The following is a 15160-nucleotide window of genomic DNA, read 5'->3' as shown; positions in this document are numbered from 1 at the left end:
TCAGGGACGGCTTGCCGGCAGTCATTTTAAAAACCCATTCATATCAATGGGTTTTTTAAAGCAAACAGTCGGTGTCTGTATGCAGCCTCTCCGCCATGAAACCATTTTTTTTTTTTTTTTTTTTTTTTTTTTTTTTTTTTTGCACAGACACATAATCCTGCATGTTCAACTTTGTGTCCGTGAAAAAAAAAAAAAAACTGTTTCACAGCGTAGAGGCTGCATATGGACACCGGCTGTTTCCTTTAAAAACCCATTGAAATGAATGGGTTTTTAAAATGACTGCCGGCAAGCCGTCAGTCATATGACCTATCTAATCTGTAAGGTGAAAATATAGCAATATATCATAATTTAGCAAACAGCCTTCTTTTATGATTCCCCCCACCCCCCTATTATAATTAGTACCCTCCTTCTTGACCAAACAGACTAAATAGGGGTTGTCCAGGAATTCCAAATTTCTGCCAGGAGGCTGGGGAAGGTTGGGTGGGGATGGAGTCCGCTCCAGGAACTTGTTCTGGCAGAAATCCTCAGCACACATGACAGATGAGGCCAATCGGCGACCAGAGGAAAGGAACTAGAACGTCACTTGCCTACTTTCCTTAGGCTGCTGATTGGCCTCTGTAATCACGTTCGGCGAGGATTTACATCGGTACCATGGGGGACAGGCAAGTATAGGTTTATTGTTATATTTTCATTCTCTGGTCTTCTGGCAGAAACCTTTAATTCCTGGACAACTCTTTTAATGGAGGTGATTTTAAATGCCTTTTATGCCAGTTCTCTGCCCATTGCACTTTCCTGAGAAGTGGCGTGGTAAGGGAGGACTTGCCAGCCCTACCAGATGCCTGGAATCTACACCAGCTATGAGCCATTGAAATTGATGCATATGCACTGCCCAGACACCTATTGTGCTTATTTATTTGGAGGGTAGGGTCACATTACAGTTGTACAGATTGTGGTCCAATATATACAGCCAATATTTGTCACCATATACTTGAGGTTGTTAATGGGATCCACAGACACAAATCTCATGTTAGTTGAACTGAACATTTATCTGCTGTTTTCCCACAGATTACATGAGCTTGTTACATTTAAAACCTTTCTATTTACAGCCGAAGACAGGAGGAGGGGGCAGACGTCGTGGTGGACAGAGGCACAAAGTGAAATCTCAAGGGACATGTGCCCCAGCAGGGGGTTGTTGAATATGACTGCTTGACTCCTGCGTCCTTCCAACACCTTGATCATCATGCCCCAGTCATTGTTTAATGGAAAGCAGCAGACACTCCCAGCTATCCTGCAATTCCATATACATCTTCCCAGTGAATCCCCACCGATTTACTACCGATCAATGGCTATTCCAGTAGCCATTGACAAGTTTTTGGTTTTTTTTTGTTTGTTTGCTTTGGTCCTGATTCGCTGTTGACTGGCTTCAGGATGGTAAAGAGCACATGAATTTCAGGCACAGTCTGATTGTAGCTGTATAAATTCAATGGGATTTTAAGGAATGGTCTTAATGTTTTTTTTGTTTTTTGGTTTTTTTTCCTCCTTGAGAAGCAGATTAATCGTCCTGTGTAAAATGAGGCAGACACCTACTGTGACAGCATGGCAGCACTTCTCCACTCATATGGTTAAAAATGTTACTTTCCTAACATTTCTAAGCGAAGAGACGTTCAAAAGATTATTTAAGATAAATATAAGTGTTTTAATTTTACTTCCACCTCTGTTTTAATTTAATTTTCACATTCAGCCTGGCTAGTCTGTTTTACTAGCAGTCACGTGCAGAAGAACAGTTTACTCTTTAAACACTTGTGTCATGGCAGCTTCTGTAACTCTCGTACTTTGTGTCTCAATTTTCTGACTACGGTAAACTGTAGAAGCTAATAGATCATAAGGCTCAGTCAGGTAAGCTGTATTTATTTTTATTCTGTTGCATTGTTTTAGATGGGAGGTAGTCATGTGGCTTGAAACACTATTTGTTGTTTAGGCAGAAACCTCTACCATTTGACTTCTGTAGTTTGTATGTTGTAGGCAACTCGCTAATCCTTAGAATGATGGCGCCATAGTGCTGGTTAAACCTTGTAGCTCCATTGTTCCATGACCTACCCAGCAGTTCTCCTGGCCACACACCGTGCAGGAAACTACAACATGACGCTAAATTCACACCTGCGTTCGGGTTTCCGTTATTCAGGTCTGCTTGGGGACCCTAAAAACGGAAACCAAGCCACTTAAAAACTGGTTACCCAGTATACACTATAATGGGGTCTGCCAGGTTTCCAGCTGAAAAATGGGAAACGGAATCCCCAAGTGCTCGCTGAGTTCTAGGACCCCTGCTGTTCATAATGTGATGGCACATCCTATAAATATAAGGTAATGGCATTAATAGATGGGGCTACCTCTTATAAACATGGATTACGCAGCTGGAATATATCTTAACTATATGCAGATCGTATTACAGCAACAAATGCTATCCAGGCCATGGATCTAATGAACCAACTTTACAGCATCCCTATGGTACTGTAGGTTCGGATCATTAGGTCCATAGTTTTGACAGGTTTTGCTGCTGTGATATGGTCCTTATTATAATACAGATATATTATAGCCATGATATGAATATAATGCCTCAGTTCTAATGTGTGAGCACCGATTGATAAGACTCCAAAAAGACACCATGTGTCCTGCTCAAGAGGGAGTAGGCCAGAATGTGCAACCCTAGAACACTAAATATCCCGACCCCTTTATGGAGGACTACATTGATTTACTGGGTAGCTCTATAAAGCCATCTCCTTTTTGGCTTACTGCGACCTATTTGCATAGAATTAGTCTGTCAATGAAAATGTAGAAATTCCTTTACAATTTAGCCTTTTTTTCTTTTACGTAACTGCGCTTGGTGCAAATGAATGTTTTCTGTAACATTTGTACAGATTGCTGTTCTGTAAAGCAAGGTCACCTCTGCCTTCAAATACCAGTTCTCGTTTAAAGGGGATGGCCACTGTCAACGTCTTTTACTTTATTATATTTCAAGGAAAAGAGGTCTGTAAGCAGATTAAAATATTAATAAAGGTTCTATTGAAGTCTGCTCATGGGGGCAGCACTACTGAATGGTAGTCTTCTCAGACTTCAAGGAGCTCTCATATCAAAATGGCTGCCAATGGAGCCAATAGACCTGTCCATCTTCCTCCTCCATTAAACGAAGTGAATGGCAAACTAGCACGTGTGGTGGATGGGTCTGATCATATAACTTCTCCCCCCTCCCCTCTCCCCCAAACCTTTAGCTGCCATTTCAACATAGGAGCTCTCTGCAGTGTAAGGAGACCCAGGACTCCCCTTCTGAGTAAGAGACATCGGCATAGAACAACACAACATTTTTCCAAGTTGCTTACAGACTGTTTTCCTGCCAGTGTGGTAACATAGGGTTAAATCAATGTTTCTTGTTTGTACAGGATTAGAAGAGAAGCAATGTTTGGTTGTTTCCACTTATAATGTTTTAAGGATAAATAATGGAGCATCGAACATGAGTCTACCCTCAAAATAAACAGTCCATGTGATTCTGATTGACATGCAAATTAAGAGGGAACCCACTGTTTTTGTTTTTCATTGGCTTAGTTCAGATTTGGCAGTTAATTCCCAACACATTGGTTAAAGGTTTTTTTGCGTGTTTCTGAAACAGAATAAGCCTACAGCAGGTTAAGGGTCCCCGCACAAGGTTAGTTCCTCTCTGGAGAAAAAGGTCTGTATATTGGCCATATTTCCTGGACTACACTATAGACCCAGATTCACAATACCTTGGTGATTGTGAAGGGATAGCAGTCCTGTGGCGAGGCAGTGCCTCCCATTGTCCTAGACAAGTATGGTACTTTAAGGTCTCCAGGCAGTGTAGGCTAGGAAATAACACTGGTATATGGGCTCTATATGGAACTATATTCTATATTTTCCAGAATGTAACTGCTGTGCACAGGTGCCCTTAAAAATCCACATCGTGTTTCAAATGCCATACTGTTTCTGCACTGCAAATGTGCATTAAATCCACTGAACCCCAGCACCTGTACTCGTGCCCAGCACCTGTACTCGTGCCCAGCACCTGTACTCGTCCCCAGCACCTGTACTCGTCCCCAGCACCTGTACTCGTCCCCAGCACCTGTACTCGTGCCCAACACCTGTACTCGTCCCCAGCAGTCAGTTCTGCTGTGTCGTTCTTTCCTTAAAGGCAATTGTATTGAAGAAAGAAAAATAGGTTTTCCTATATTATTTCAAATGTCATATAACCATATAAATATTTTTTTTTTTTCTTTGCCACAATTTTCTACAGTGACCTAGTGACTATTAGATAATTTGAGGGTCTTTTTGTGTTGAAGCAGCTCATTGTTAAGCAGGGAGAACCGTTTAATATGTTTGTATATAGCTCTATTTGCACTAGAGTTCTGTCCCTGTGGGTCTCTGTATGTTGATCCCAAGACTTATAATGTGCTGTGTAGAACATAGGGTCTCATAAATTGCCTCAGAATAGGGAGTTGGTGGTAGGTTATAAATTGTGCCCAGTATTAGGCTGCTTTGAGAAAGCCATTATCCGGCCACAAGCTCCATTCCAGTTGTAGATCTAATGTTTCGAACTAGCAGCATTTATGGTACTGCTAGTCTCTCATTACACCTGTGGTCAGGTTTGGATTTGCAGTAGAGATGAGCGAACACTGTTCGGATCAGCCGATCTGAACAGCACGCACCCATAGAAATGAATGGAAGCACCTGTGACGCCGGCCGGCCGCCGGCAAAGTCAGCGTCACAGGTGCTTCCATTCATTTCTATGGGGGCGTGCTGTTCGGATCGGCTGATCCGAACAGTGTTCGCTCATCTCTAATTTGCAGCCATTATACTGCTATCTGAATGCAGCCAAACTCATTGCTGTAGTGCTCTTAGAGTATGTTCACACGGCGGAATTTGCATTCCATGTGTGAACATTACATGCAACTAGCCGCGACGGCATCCCGTTGCTGCATACCGCTCCGAATTAGGCCCAAATGAACAGACCTAATCAGGAGGGGGCCTCACGCCACGGACGCCGTGGCTGATTCAGCCGCGGAATCTGCGGTAAGAGGGTCAGGTCTCCTCTTTTTTTTTTTTTTTTTTTTTTCTTTTTTTTTCCGCTACTAGGTAGCTGATAAAAGAAGTCAATAGGAGCCTGTTTTGGCAGCGGAGTTTGAGGCGGGCCCTTATAGCATTGGGCTTTGTTTTACATCTGTTCTTGACTGAAAATTGATAATTCATGCTAGCAATGTTTTCTGATGCTGATCCAGGTGATGTATTATCACCTTGGCAGGTTTTAGTTCCTAAAAGGAGTTGTCCAGAAATGTTGTTTTTTTTTCTCAATGAATATGGAAATTTGTGGGGGGAAGGGAGGAGGGGGGGTCACATCTTTTTAAAATCCTGAACAGCTTTATTAAGAATTGTTACAAATCCATAAAAATAAATTGCCCCAGTGATATCTGCTATGGTAACATCTTGCTATAAATGTGACATGTTGTTTTAACCATTTAGTCTCAGATCTGTGGTAATAAATTACTTTTTATTTCTATTTACAAAATTAATATAGTTCCTTTTTGAATATTTATATTCCATTATAAAAATTATTTTGGCAACCATTTTTTAACGCATCTGTTGTTGAACATTTTACATATGGAAAATAATTTATCAAAAATGCTTTAAAGACTTGTAATCATTAAATCTGTTTCTCAAGATTGACTGGCTATATCCTCCTTCCTGCTTTGTAATTTTTTTTTTTTAATGAAAATTTGACTCATGTATTAGTCCTTTTGGTCTTCTAAATTCTTGTTCACGTTTGGTAGGAAAAAAAATAGTGACATGTACAGCAACATAACGGGTACCACAGTGATACCCCATGGATTCCAAATATTAGTCACCAAAGTTCCGATGCTGCCGTTAGTGGGTGATTTGATAGAAGCCCCAAGGCAAGTAATTACCTGAACCTAAAGTGTTCCCTGAGAGCTGATTGGATAGGTCTGTGAGTGTGTGAATTTCAATATACTTCTCCTATTCATGCAGAAACCTTGCCCTCATGTGCATAACTTCAGTCTATGTATATAAAGATATGGTCTATGAGACTGGGTCCTGACACGTTTATCCAAGGGTATATATAGTGTTCTTGTCAACTTAAGTTAATGATATTTACAGCCCCTTTTTTTGTTTTTGTTTTTCACAGGAAGTTTTAAAACCAGGTCCTACTGTAATGTTTTCTTACAATTGACTATATGCTATAAAAAAATGTCACCAATACCTCCCATTGTTTTTCTATCTGTAATTCTGCAGTCTTTTGTGCCATAATATGTAATGTAAATGTGCAGCATTGAAACAGTGCCTGTGGAACATCACCCAAAGCTTTGCTGCACTAAGATTATGGTTGGCGGAAGGCTGGGGAATGTCTTTGCTTCTCTAGCGGACTGATTCTTGGCATGGAATATTGAGAAATAAAAAGAAAAATTTTCTTCTCACTTGTTTGTCTGTTACATTCTGTATGGCTAATGAAGGTAAAAACTGCACTTCACTCTAAGGGAATGTATATTTTATAGCAGGAGCTCCTATGCATATATCCTATGCACTGCACTGGCATCCAGTTGTGGCTAACCGTATTTTGGATTGGAACCTGAGGCAGCCTCCACTTAAAATTCCGGACCAAAATACCCTGTCTGAACCCGGCCTTAAATGGTCCCTCAGTCTGGTTCAGTAGTATATACAATCATGGGGAAGGTTGCTGACTTAACAGTTGTCCAGAAGACCGTCATTGACAGCAACAACAAGGCAGGTAAGTGTCAAAAGGTGATTGCTGAAGAAACTGGCTGTTCAGAGTGCTATATTCAAGCATTATTCAAGAATTTGGGTGAGATTCTCAAGGAGTGGACTGTGGCTGGAGTCAGGGCTTTAAGAACCACCACACACTGACGTATCCAGTACATGGGCTACAACTGTTGTATTCCTTGTGTCAAGCCACTCGTGACCCAGAGACCATGTCAAAAGCGTTTTATCTGGGCAAAGGAGAGACAAGGCAGTGGGTCAAAGTCTTGTTTTCTGGTGAAATACATTTTGCCTTTCATTTGCCATCTCAGAGTCTGGAGGAAAAGTGCAGAGGTGCACAATCCTAGTTGCTTGAGGTCCAGCGTGAAGATTCTGCAGTCATCTGCTGGTGTTGGTCCATTGTGTTATATCTAGTCCAAGGTAGGCAGAACCCTTTACTATGAAATTTTAGAGCACTTTATTCTTCTGCTGACAATGTTTATGGGGATATTGATTTCATTTCCAGCAGACCTTGGCACCTCCCCACACTAACAAAAGTACCAATACATGGTTTAACCCCTTAACGCTCAGCTCAGTAATAGTACATCCTCGCAAGTGGCATGTTAGCGCTCAGCTCAGTACTATTACTGACCTGTTGTGCCCGCGCCATTACACCCGGCACTCAGCTGCGTTATACAGCCGAGAGCCAGGACGAGCTTCCCCGCTAAATTGCCGGTTAGAACTTCGCTCCGATTGGCGGTATTAACCCTTTCGATGCTGCAGACACATGTCCGTGACATTGAGAGAGTTGCACTATGTGTGGGGGGCGGCAAGATCAGGGGGTGCCCTGATGCATTTTATGCAACCCGGGATCTGGCTAGTGACCCCGGGCTGCTACGACCCCCGCGTACCTGGTTGATCCTGCCGTGATCCCGGAAGTGTGCCTATGCTTCTCCATAGACACGCTTCCTCTATAGCCTGCAATACACGTGTATTGCAGGCTATAGTACTGGACCAGCAATCAGAGTATTGCTGGTCCAAGTGTACTTATACAACAAATAAAAAGTGTGAAAAAAAAAAAAGTGTAAAAATAAATTAATAAAGTGTATGAAATATATAAAAGAATACATCCCCAAAATTCCTTTTCCCTATATCAAATGAGTTCTATAAAAAAAAAAACTAAAAATTAATAAAAACAATGCATATTTGGTATTTGCGGCGTCCGTAACAACCTGTACAATAAAACTAAAACATTTCACCTATATGGTAAACGTCGAGAAAAAAAAAAACGCCGGAAATAATTTTTTTGCCATCTTGCCTTAGAAAATATGCTATAAAAAGTGATCAAAAAGTCATATGTACACCAAAACAGTACCAATAAAAAGCACAGGTTGTGCTGCTAAAAATAAACCCTCAACCAACTGTCAACCGAAAAAATAAAAATGTTACGCATCTCAGAAGATGGCAATGCAAAAAACATTGATTTATGTCCCCAAATGTTTGTTTTGTTCTGCAAAATTACTAACTCATAAAATATATAAATGAGGTATCGCTGTAACCGTACCGACCCGCAGAATAAAGTTCACATGACACTTACGCTGTACGCTATGTGGAATAACATTTAAAAGGTAAAATGCAATGTCAGAATTGATTTTTTATTTTTTTTTTTTCTCCATCAAAAAAGTTAACACAAAAACACAACACAAAAATAAAAAAATATAGCTTGAATAATGTGAAGACAAAAAAAAACAATTGCCAAATGCATCAGGAGGGGAATATATAAGCGGTGCTAGAGTATATCAGTGTACAGACCAGTTTTGTAGCTTACAAGAGTAAATACAATAGAAGAGACCCCCCCCAAAAAAAAAATAAATAAATAAATAAAAAATCATAGGCGTTACTGGGGCGTAGTAGGGAATTGTGGTGCTCCCAATGTCCTCCGCACAGCTTACGTATTACCTCTTCACCATCCGCTGTGCAGTCACGTCTGGGATACTAATACTCACTACACCCCCTGATAAATTCTTTGAGGGGTGCAGTTTCCAAAATGGGGTCACTTGTGGGGATTTCCCACTATTGTGGTACTTCTAGGGCTCTGTAAGTGCAACATGGTGTCTAAAAACCATCCTAATGAAATTGCTGCTGAAATACCTAATGGTGCTCTTTGATTTCTGAGGACACGTACTGAGTCACGTTGCACAGTAGGGCCACATATGGGATATTTCTACAAACTGCAGAATCAGAGAAATAAATATTATGGTATGTTTTGCTGTTAACCCCTAGATTGTTACGGAAAAATGTAGTTTAAAATGGAAAATGTGCATAAAAAAGTGACATTTGGAAATGTCACCTCCATTTTGCATTAATTCCTGTGGAACAACTAAAGGGTTAATAAAGTTCCTATATACAATTTTGAATAGTTTGAAGACTACAGTTTCTAAAATGAGGTCATTTATTGGAGTTTTCTATTATATTGGCCCCTCAAAGTCACTTCACAACTAAATAGGTCCCTAGAAAACAATCTTTAAATTTTCTTGAAAATCTGACAATTTGCTACTAAAATTATAAGCCTTCTAACTTCCTAGAAAAGTAAAAAGACATTGAAGAAACAATGACAATACAAAGTAGACATATGGGAAATGTTAATTAGTAAGAATTTTGTGTAATATGACTGTCTGTGTTTTTACAATAACACACTTTCAAAATTGATAATTTTATGAAATTTTCAGTATATTGTCCTTTTTTTAACAAGCAAACGCAAAGTATAATGACCAAAATTTATCACCAACATAAAGTACAATGTGTCACGAAAAAACAATCTTGGAATCACTTGGATAGGTAAATGCAATATGAAGCTATCCTCAAATAAAGTAAAAGATGTCATATTTGAAAAACAGGGTCTGAGCCTTAAGGCCCAAACTACCCTGCGTTCTTAAGATAAGAAAATCCTTTAATAGTCCAACAGTGGGGGAAATTCAGCATGTTACAGCAGCATAGTAATACAGATATCGGATAATACACAGTAATATATTACAGATGTAGGCACACATATGCTGAGAAGATATACTAGGAGTCTTTAGCAGCTAAGGAGCGGAAGAGAAAGAAGGAAGACTTCATAATCATTAGTTCTCTGTGCGGAGTGATCTTCGCTTGTTCTGATGTAGATTATACGCCTGATCGCGGTTGGAAGGAAGGACCTGCGATTAGCGCTCCCTCTCACACTTGGGGTGAAGCAGACAGTTACTTACAGTGGTCCCATACATGGGGTGGGATTTGTTCTCCCGCATGGAGGTCACCACGGACAGTATCCTTCTGTCATCCACCACCTGTACTGGGTCCAAGGGGCTCCCCAGGACAGAGCTGGCCCTCCTGATCAGCCTGTCAAGTCTATTTCTGTCCCTGGTTGATATACTGCTCCCCCAGCAGGCCACACCAAAAAGATGGCTGAAGGGATTAATAACAATGGTGCTTTATTGGTCAGTGCACCCAACTTGAATCTATTGGGTATTGTTAAGAGGAAGATGAAATGCCAGACCCAACAATGGAAATCAGCTGAAGGCCGCTATCAAAGCAACCTCAGCAGTGCCACAGGCACTCAAATTGGTGCAGTAATTCATGTAAAAGGAGCCCTGACCAAGTATGGAGTGCATATATGGAACATACTTTTCAGTGATACAATATTTCTGTAAAAAATTTTCTTCATTAACCCTTAGATCAAGGTGTCTGGAATTCCTCTATTGTCCCACTTTTTTGAATTTAAAAAAAGTTCTCTATTTTGCTGTTAGACTTCCTACATTCATATAGAAATCTTACTACTGTATCTTGAATGGTCTCTGACTCCTTCTGCTTCCCTTCCTCCCCCACCCCCTCATTTCCACTCTCAGGTTTTTGTTATGTGTATACATTCCCAGTCTATTTGACGGTATGTGCATTGCTTCACGTTCATGTTTTTTTTAATGGTTTCAACTCTTGTGTTGTATTTTACAAAAATCCTTTCAATAAAAATTACAGTTTAAAAAAAAAAAAATCTTACAATATAATTTGCTTTGGCTTTGCATTATAAAAACCAAAAATGTTATAAAAAAATTCATTTCTGGCTCATTCAGGCCAAGAAGGACCAGGTTGTATATTCATTATGGTGCAGAGTTCAACAGTTTCTAATGTATAAGTGGAAACACAATCATTTAAAATTCATTCATTAAATGAGTTAATTAGTTATGCATTGGTTATGGGGGGTGACAGTGGCCCCGGGCTCACTAACCTTGGGCCCACTCCGGAGCTGCTGCAAACACACAGGTATTTTATTGGCGTCTCCAGGACACCAATACAGTTGAAATACATAGTAGAGCAGGAAAACCAGCCTCCTGCTCTACTATTCCGTTAACTTGGAGGCCACATGCCAATAGGAGCTTGTGGCCTCCAGTTATCCTAGTAATGCCAGCGCAATCCTAAAACGTCAGCGTCTGACCCGGGACTCTGGTGCCAGGAGAAGTGACAACTCTGTGCACTAGGTAAGTGAAGGCAGGTAAGTGGTTTTTTTTTTTTTTTTTTTTTTTGGGGGGGGGGGCTAAGAGTAGCTTAATTTTAGGGACAACTAAATAAATGGGGTGTTATTACTATAAGGGGTCATTGGGCCAAGTATTGGTAATACAAATAGATCATTGTTAATATAAGGGGGCATTGGTAAGTTAGTGTTGACCTATGGAGTATTAGGCTATATGAATTAAACGTGCACATTATTTATTTAACCCCTTCCCGACATGCGCCGTAATAGTACGGCGCGTGTCGGGTCTGTAACTATGGCGACCGCCCGGGAGCCGGGCGGCCGCCATAGCCGCCGGGTGTCTACTGCTTTAAGCAGTAGACAACCGGCTCTAATGCCTCCGATCGGTCCCCGGACCGATCGGAGGCATTAACCCCTCCGGCGCTGCTGTCAAAGGCGCCGGAGGCGCCATCTTCCCGCCGGCGCATGGGCGCCGCCATTTTGGCAGGGATCGCCGGCTCCTGGAGCATGCTCCAGGGCCGACCCCCCCCCCCCCGTTGCCATGACAGCCGGGAGCCTTGTTAAAGGCTCCCAGCCGGTCTGCAAATTCTCTCTTTTGCAGGCTGGTGTATACAGCCTGCAAAAGAGATGATGATTTTTTGCAATGCATTGCAATGCATTAGCATTGTAATGCATTGCATTAGTGATCAGACCCCCTGGGGTTCAACACCCCTAGGGGGTCTAATAAATGCAAAAAAAAAAATATAAAAAAATATAAAAAGTATTAAAAGTTCAAATCACCCCCCTTTCCCTAGAACAAATATAAAAGTAGTTAAAAACTGTGAAACATATACATGTTAGGTCTCCCGGCGTCCGAAATCACCCGCTCTACAAATCTATAAAAATATTTTTCCTGTTCGGTAAACGCCGTAGCAGGAAAAATAGTCAAAAGTGCCAAACCGCCGTTTTTTCACTGTTTTAATTCTGATAAAAATTTTAATAAAAAGTGATCAAAGCAATAACATTTCCCGAAAATGGTAGAACTAAAAAGTACACCCGGCCCCGCAAAAAAAAGACGCCCTATGCATCCCTGTACACCTATGTATAAAAAAAAGTTACGGCCGTCGGAATATGGCGACTTTTAGAAAAAAAATTTTTTAACACCGTTTTGGAATTTTTTTTAGGGGTCAAAATGTAAATAAAACCATATAAATTTGGTATCCCTGGAACCGTACCGAAACACAGAATACAGGGGACATGTCATTTTGGCTGCACAGTGAACGCGGTAAAACCAAAGCCCGTAAGAAAGTCGCAGAAATGCATTTTTTCTTCAAATCCACCCCATTCTGAATTTTTTTCCTGCTTCCCAGTACATTATATAGAATAATTAATGGTGGCATCATGAAGAAAAAATTGTCCCGCAAAAATTAAGACCTCATATGACTCTGGGAGCGGAGAAATAAAAAAAGTTATGGGGTTTAGAAGGAGGGGAGTCAAAAACGAAAAACGAAAATCAAAAAATGCCATCGGCGGGAAGGGGTTAAAGGTGTTGTCCAGGAATTTCAGGGAGGAGGATAACCTGTCTCTGGAGTTCCGGTGTCTGCCGCCAATGTTCAGTCCAGTGTGCGTTTTGCTTTTGCCATATGGAAGTCTTGTGCTGCACATCACTGCTGACACTAATCATCGATAGGAAAGGTCACTCACATACATCAGCAGTTCCTCTCCTGTGGCCAACAGTTGGCTTAGTTGTCACATGTGGTGCGAGACTTCAGCTGGCAAAGGCATGGTGCACACTGGACTGGAGCACTGGAAACGGGGGAGTATGTTTTTTATATCCCCGACCACCTCCCTGAATTCTGAAATTCCTGGACAATTCCTTTAATTTTTGGTGAGGTGACAAAAAAAATCTAAATCCAGAGCCATACTCGCCTGGCTCCAGTGTGTCCAGTACAGCAGCACCGCAATTCCTCTTCTAGCAGAAGCCTTAACCACATGTGACCACTTAGGTCGATAAGTGGCCTAGGGAAAGAAACCGTAACGTCTCATGTACTTTTCTTTAGGCTACTAATTGGCCTCAGCGGCAGAGACTTCTACAGGAACAAGACCCTGGGAGCAGCAGGACCGGACACTAGGGACAGGGGAGCGTGTTGTGTTTTTCCTTTCTCTCTGGCCTCCTTGCCAAAAACGGTTTATCGTGGCCAACCCCTTTAAGGGGATACGCAGGAGTATTATTAATTAGGGGGAACACAATGCACGTTATTAGTTGATGGCCAATCTTAATTTAAAGTGGACCTTTCATGGTTTGGGTTGAATTCAGTGCACTGTCGGCTTTTCCGATCTGTGCCCCGGGTAAAGAGCTTTCGGTCCCGGTACCGTAGCTCTTTACAGTCAGAAGGGCGTTCCTAACAGACAATCAGGTACGTCCTTCTTCAAAGCAGCGCCTATCGCGCTATACAGTGTGAGTGGGGTGGAACGCCCCCTCCCCTCCTGATAATACTCGTCTATGGGCAAGCACTGTGAGCAGAGGGAGGGGGCGTTCCTCCCCGCTTACACTGTACAGCGCGATAAGCGCTGCTTTGAAGAAGGACGTACCTGACTGACTGTCAGTAATGCCCTTTTGACTGTAAAGAGCTATGGTACCGGGACTGAAAACTGTTTACCCGGGGCACAGATCGGGAAAGCCGACAGTGTGCTGAATTCAGCGCACTGTCGGCTTTCCAGCAGTATATAGAACTGCCTGCGCTTCAAACCATGAAAGGTCCTCTTTAAAGGTGTCTTCCCAGTTCATAACCTTTAATGCAGACAACAGGGGAGGGATATAATGTATTGTTCCCTCTTTACCTGCGTTGGGTCAGCTGTCACCTCGTATGTATACAGAACCACTGCAGTGGTGATGTTGACAAGACCATGGGCAGGAAACACTGTATGTTACTGAACTGCTGAGCATAGGGATTGGCTGTAGAGGTCCCATTAGCTTGACGTTACTGCTGCAGTTGCGCCGTACACAGAATAGTGAAGGTGATAGGTGGTCCAGTGCAGGAACAGAGTGGCGCATGCAGGTAATGCATTAAAATGTATGATCATCGAGACCTCTAAGGGTATACAGGAGGTATTATTAACTGAGGGGGCACACGGGGACAATATTAATTTACAGGGGACTTTCGTTCAGTATCTTTTATAATTAGGAGTAATAGCAGGATGGGGACATTATGTACGTGAGGATAATGTGGGTTGGGTGTCTAGAAAAGTAACGATCCAAAGCTGTCCGTGCTGCAATTTTTACAGAGACAAGTCGCTGCTGGAAGAAGTGGTCATGGTGGCCTAGAGGGAAGAGTCAAGAAATGTGAACGAGTAGTCAGACACGTCACCTGTAAGTCACAAAATATTACTGCACTGTATTCACCTAAATGGTCTGTAAAGCCCTGTGTAGAGAGAATACCTTCCACTATATGGTCACCGTATAGTGATAGTATCAGTATAACTGTGTTGGGGGCCCGCTTGGATATGTTTGTCCCCACCTTCCCTGTACTGAACCCCTAACTACACCTCTGCTTGGAGTCCAAACCTAAAGGAGCCTTCCCAATGCACCAACTCTGTCATTTTCATATTGAATCAAAGTGAAGTTTCTCAAAACCAAAAAAGTGCAAGATATTACGGCGGTGTGAGGATTTTCTTGCATACTAGGAGAAACTTCTCTATTCTCTGATAGATTTCTGCTTTGAGCTATGCCATAGACAGCTCAGCAAAAAAAAGTGTTAAAGGTATGTGAAGTCTGTCAACTCTTCTAGAGCTTTGACAAATTGTATAAGATTCCTCACTACACAGAACACCTCTTCACTGCTCCAGACTCCACTGCGGCCTATAGCTTGGCATTGTGCTTGGTTATGTTAAGGCTTTCATGCA

General features: G+C 41.8%; 1 protein-coding gene across 2 annotated transcripts in view; it reads left to right on the top strand.

The window, feature by feature from the left end:
- The window catches only part of GTPBP1 (GTP binding protein 1), a 144317-nt gene that overhangs the window by 24747 nt on the left and 104410 nt on the right, over positions 1-15160 (top strand). The window contains exon 12 of one of the 2 annotated variants that reach the window (XR_012717456.1): positions 1107-2556. Coding sequence is in view for 1 of the 2 variants with exons in the window: in XM_075286833.1 (XP_075142934.1) it covers positions 1107-1196 (90 nt within the window). In the remaining variant the exon portion in view is untranslated. Of the gene's footprint in view, positions 1-1106; positions 6491-15160 lie in introns of those variants that run through there. The other variant, XM_075286833.1, reaches the window with a different exon arrangement.

The sequence above is a fragment of the Leptodactylus fuscus genome, chromosome 9 (genome assembly GCF_031893055.1).
Source record: "Leptodactylus fuscus isolate aLepFus1 chromosome 9, aLepFus1.hap2, whole genome shotgun sequence".
Classification (NCBI taxonomy): Eukaryota; Metazoa; Chordata; class Amphibia; order Anura; family Leptodactylidae; genus Leptodactylus; species Leptodactylus fuscus.
This window is presented reverse-complemented; position numbering and strand designations above follow the sequence as displayed.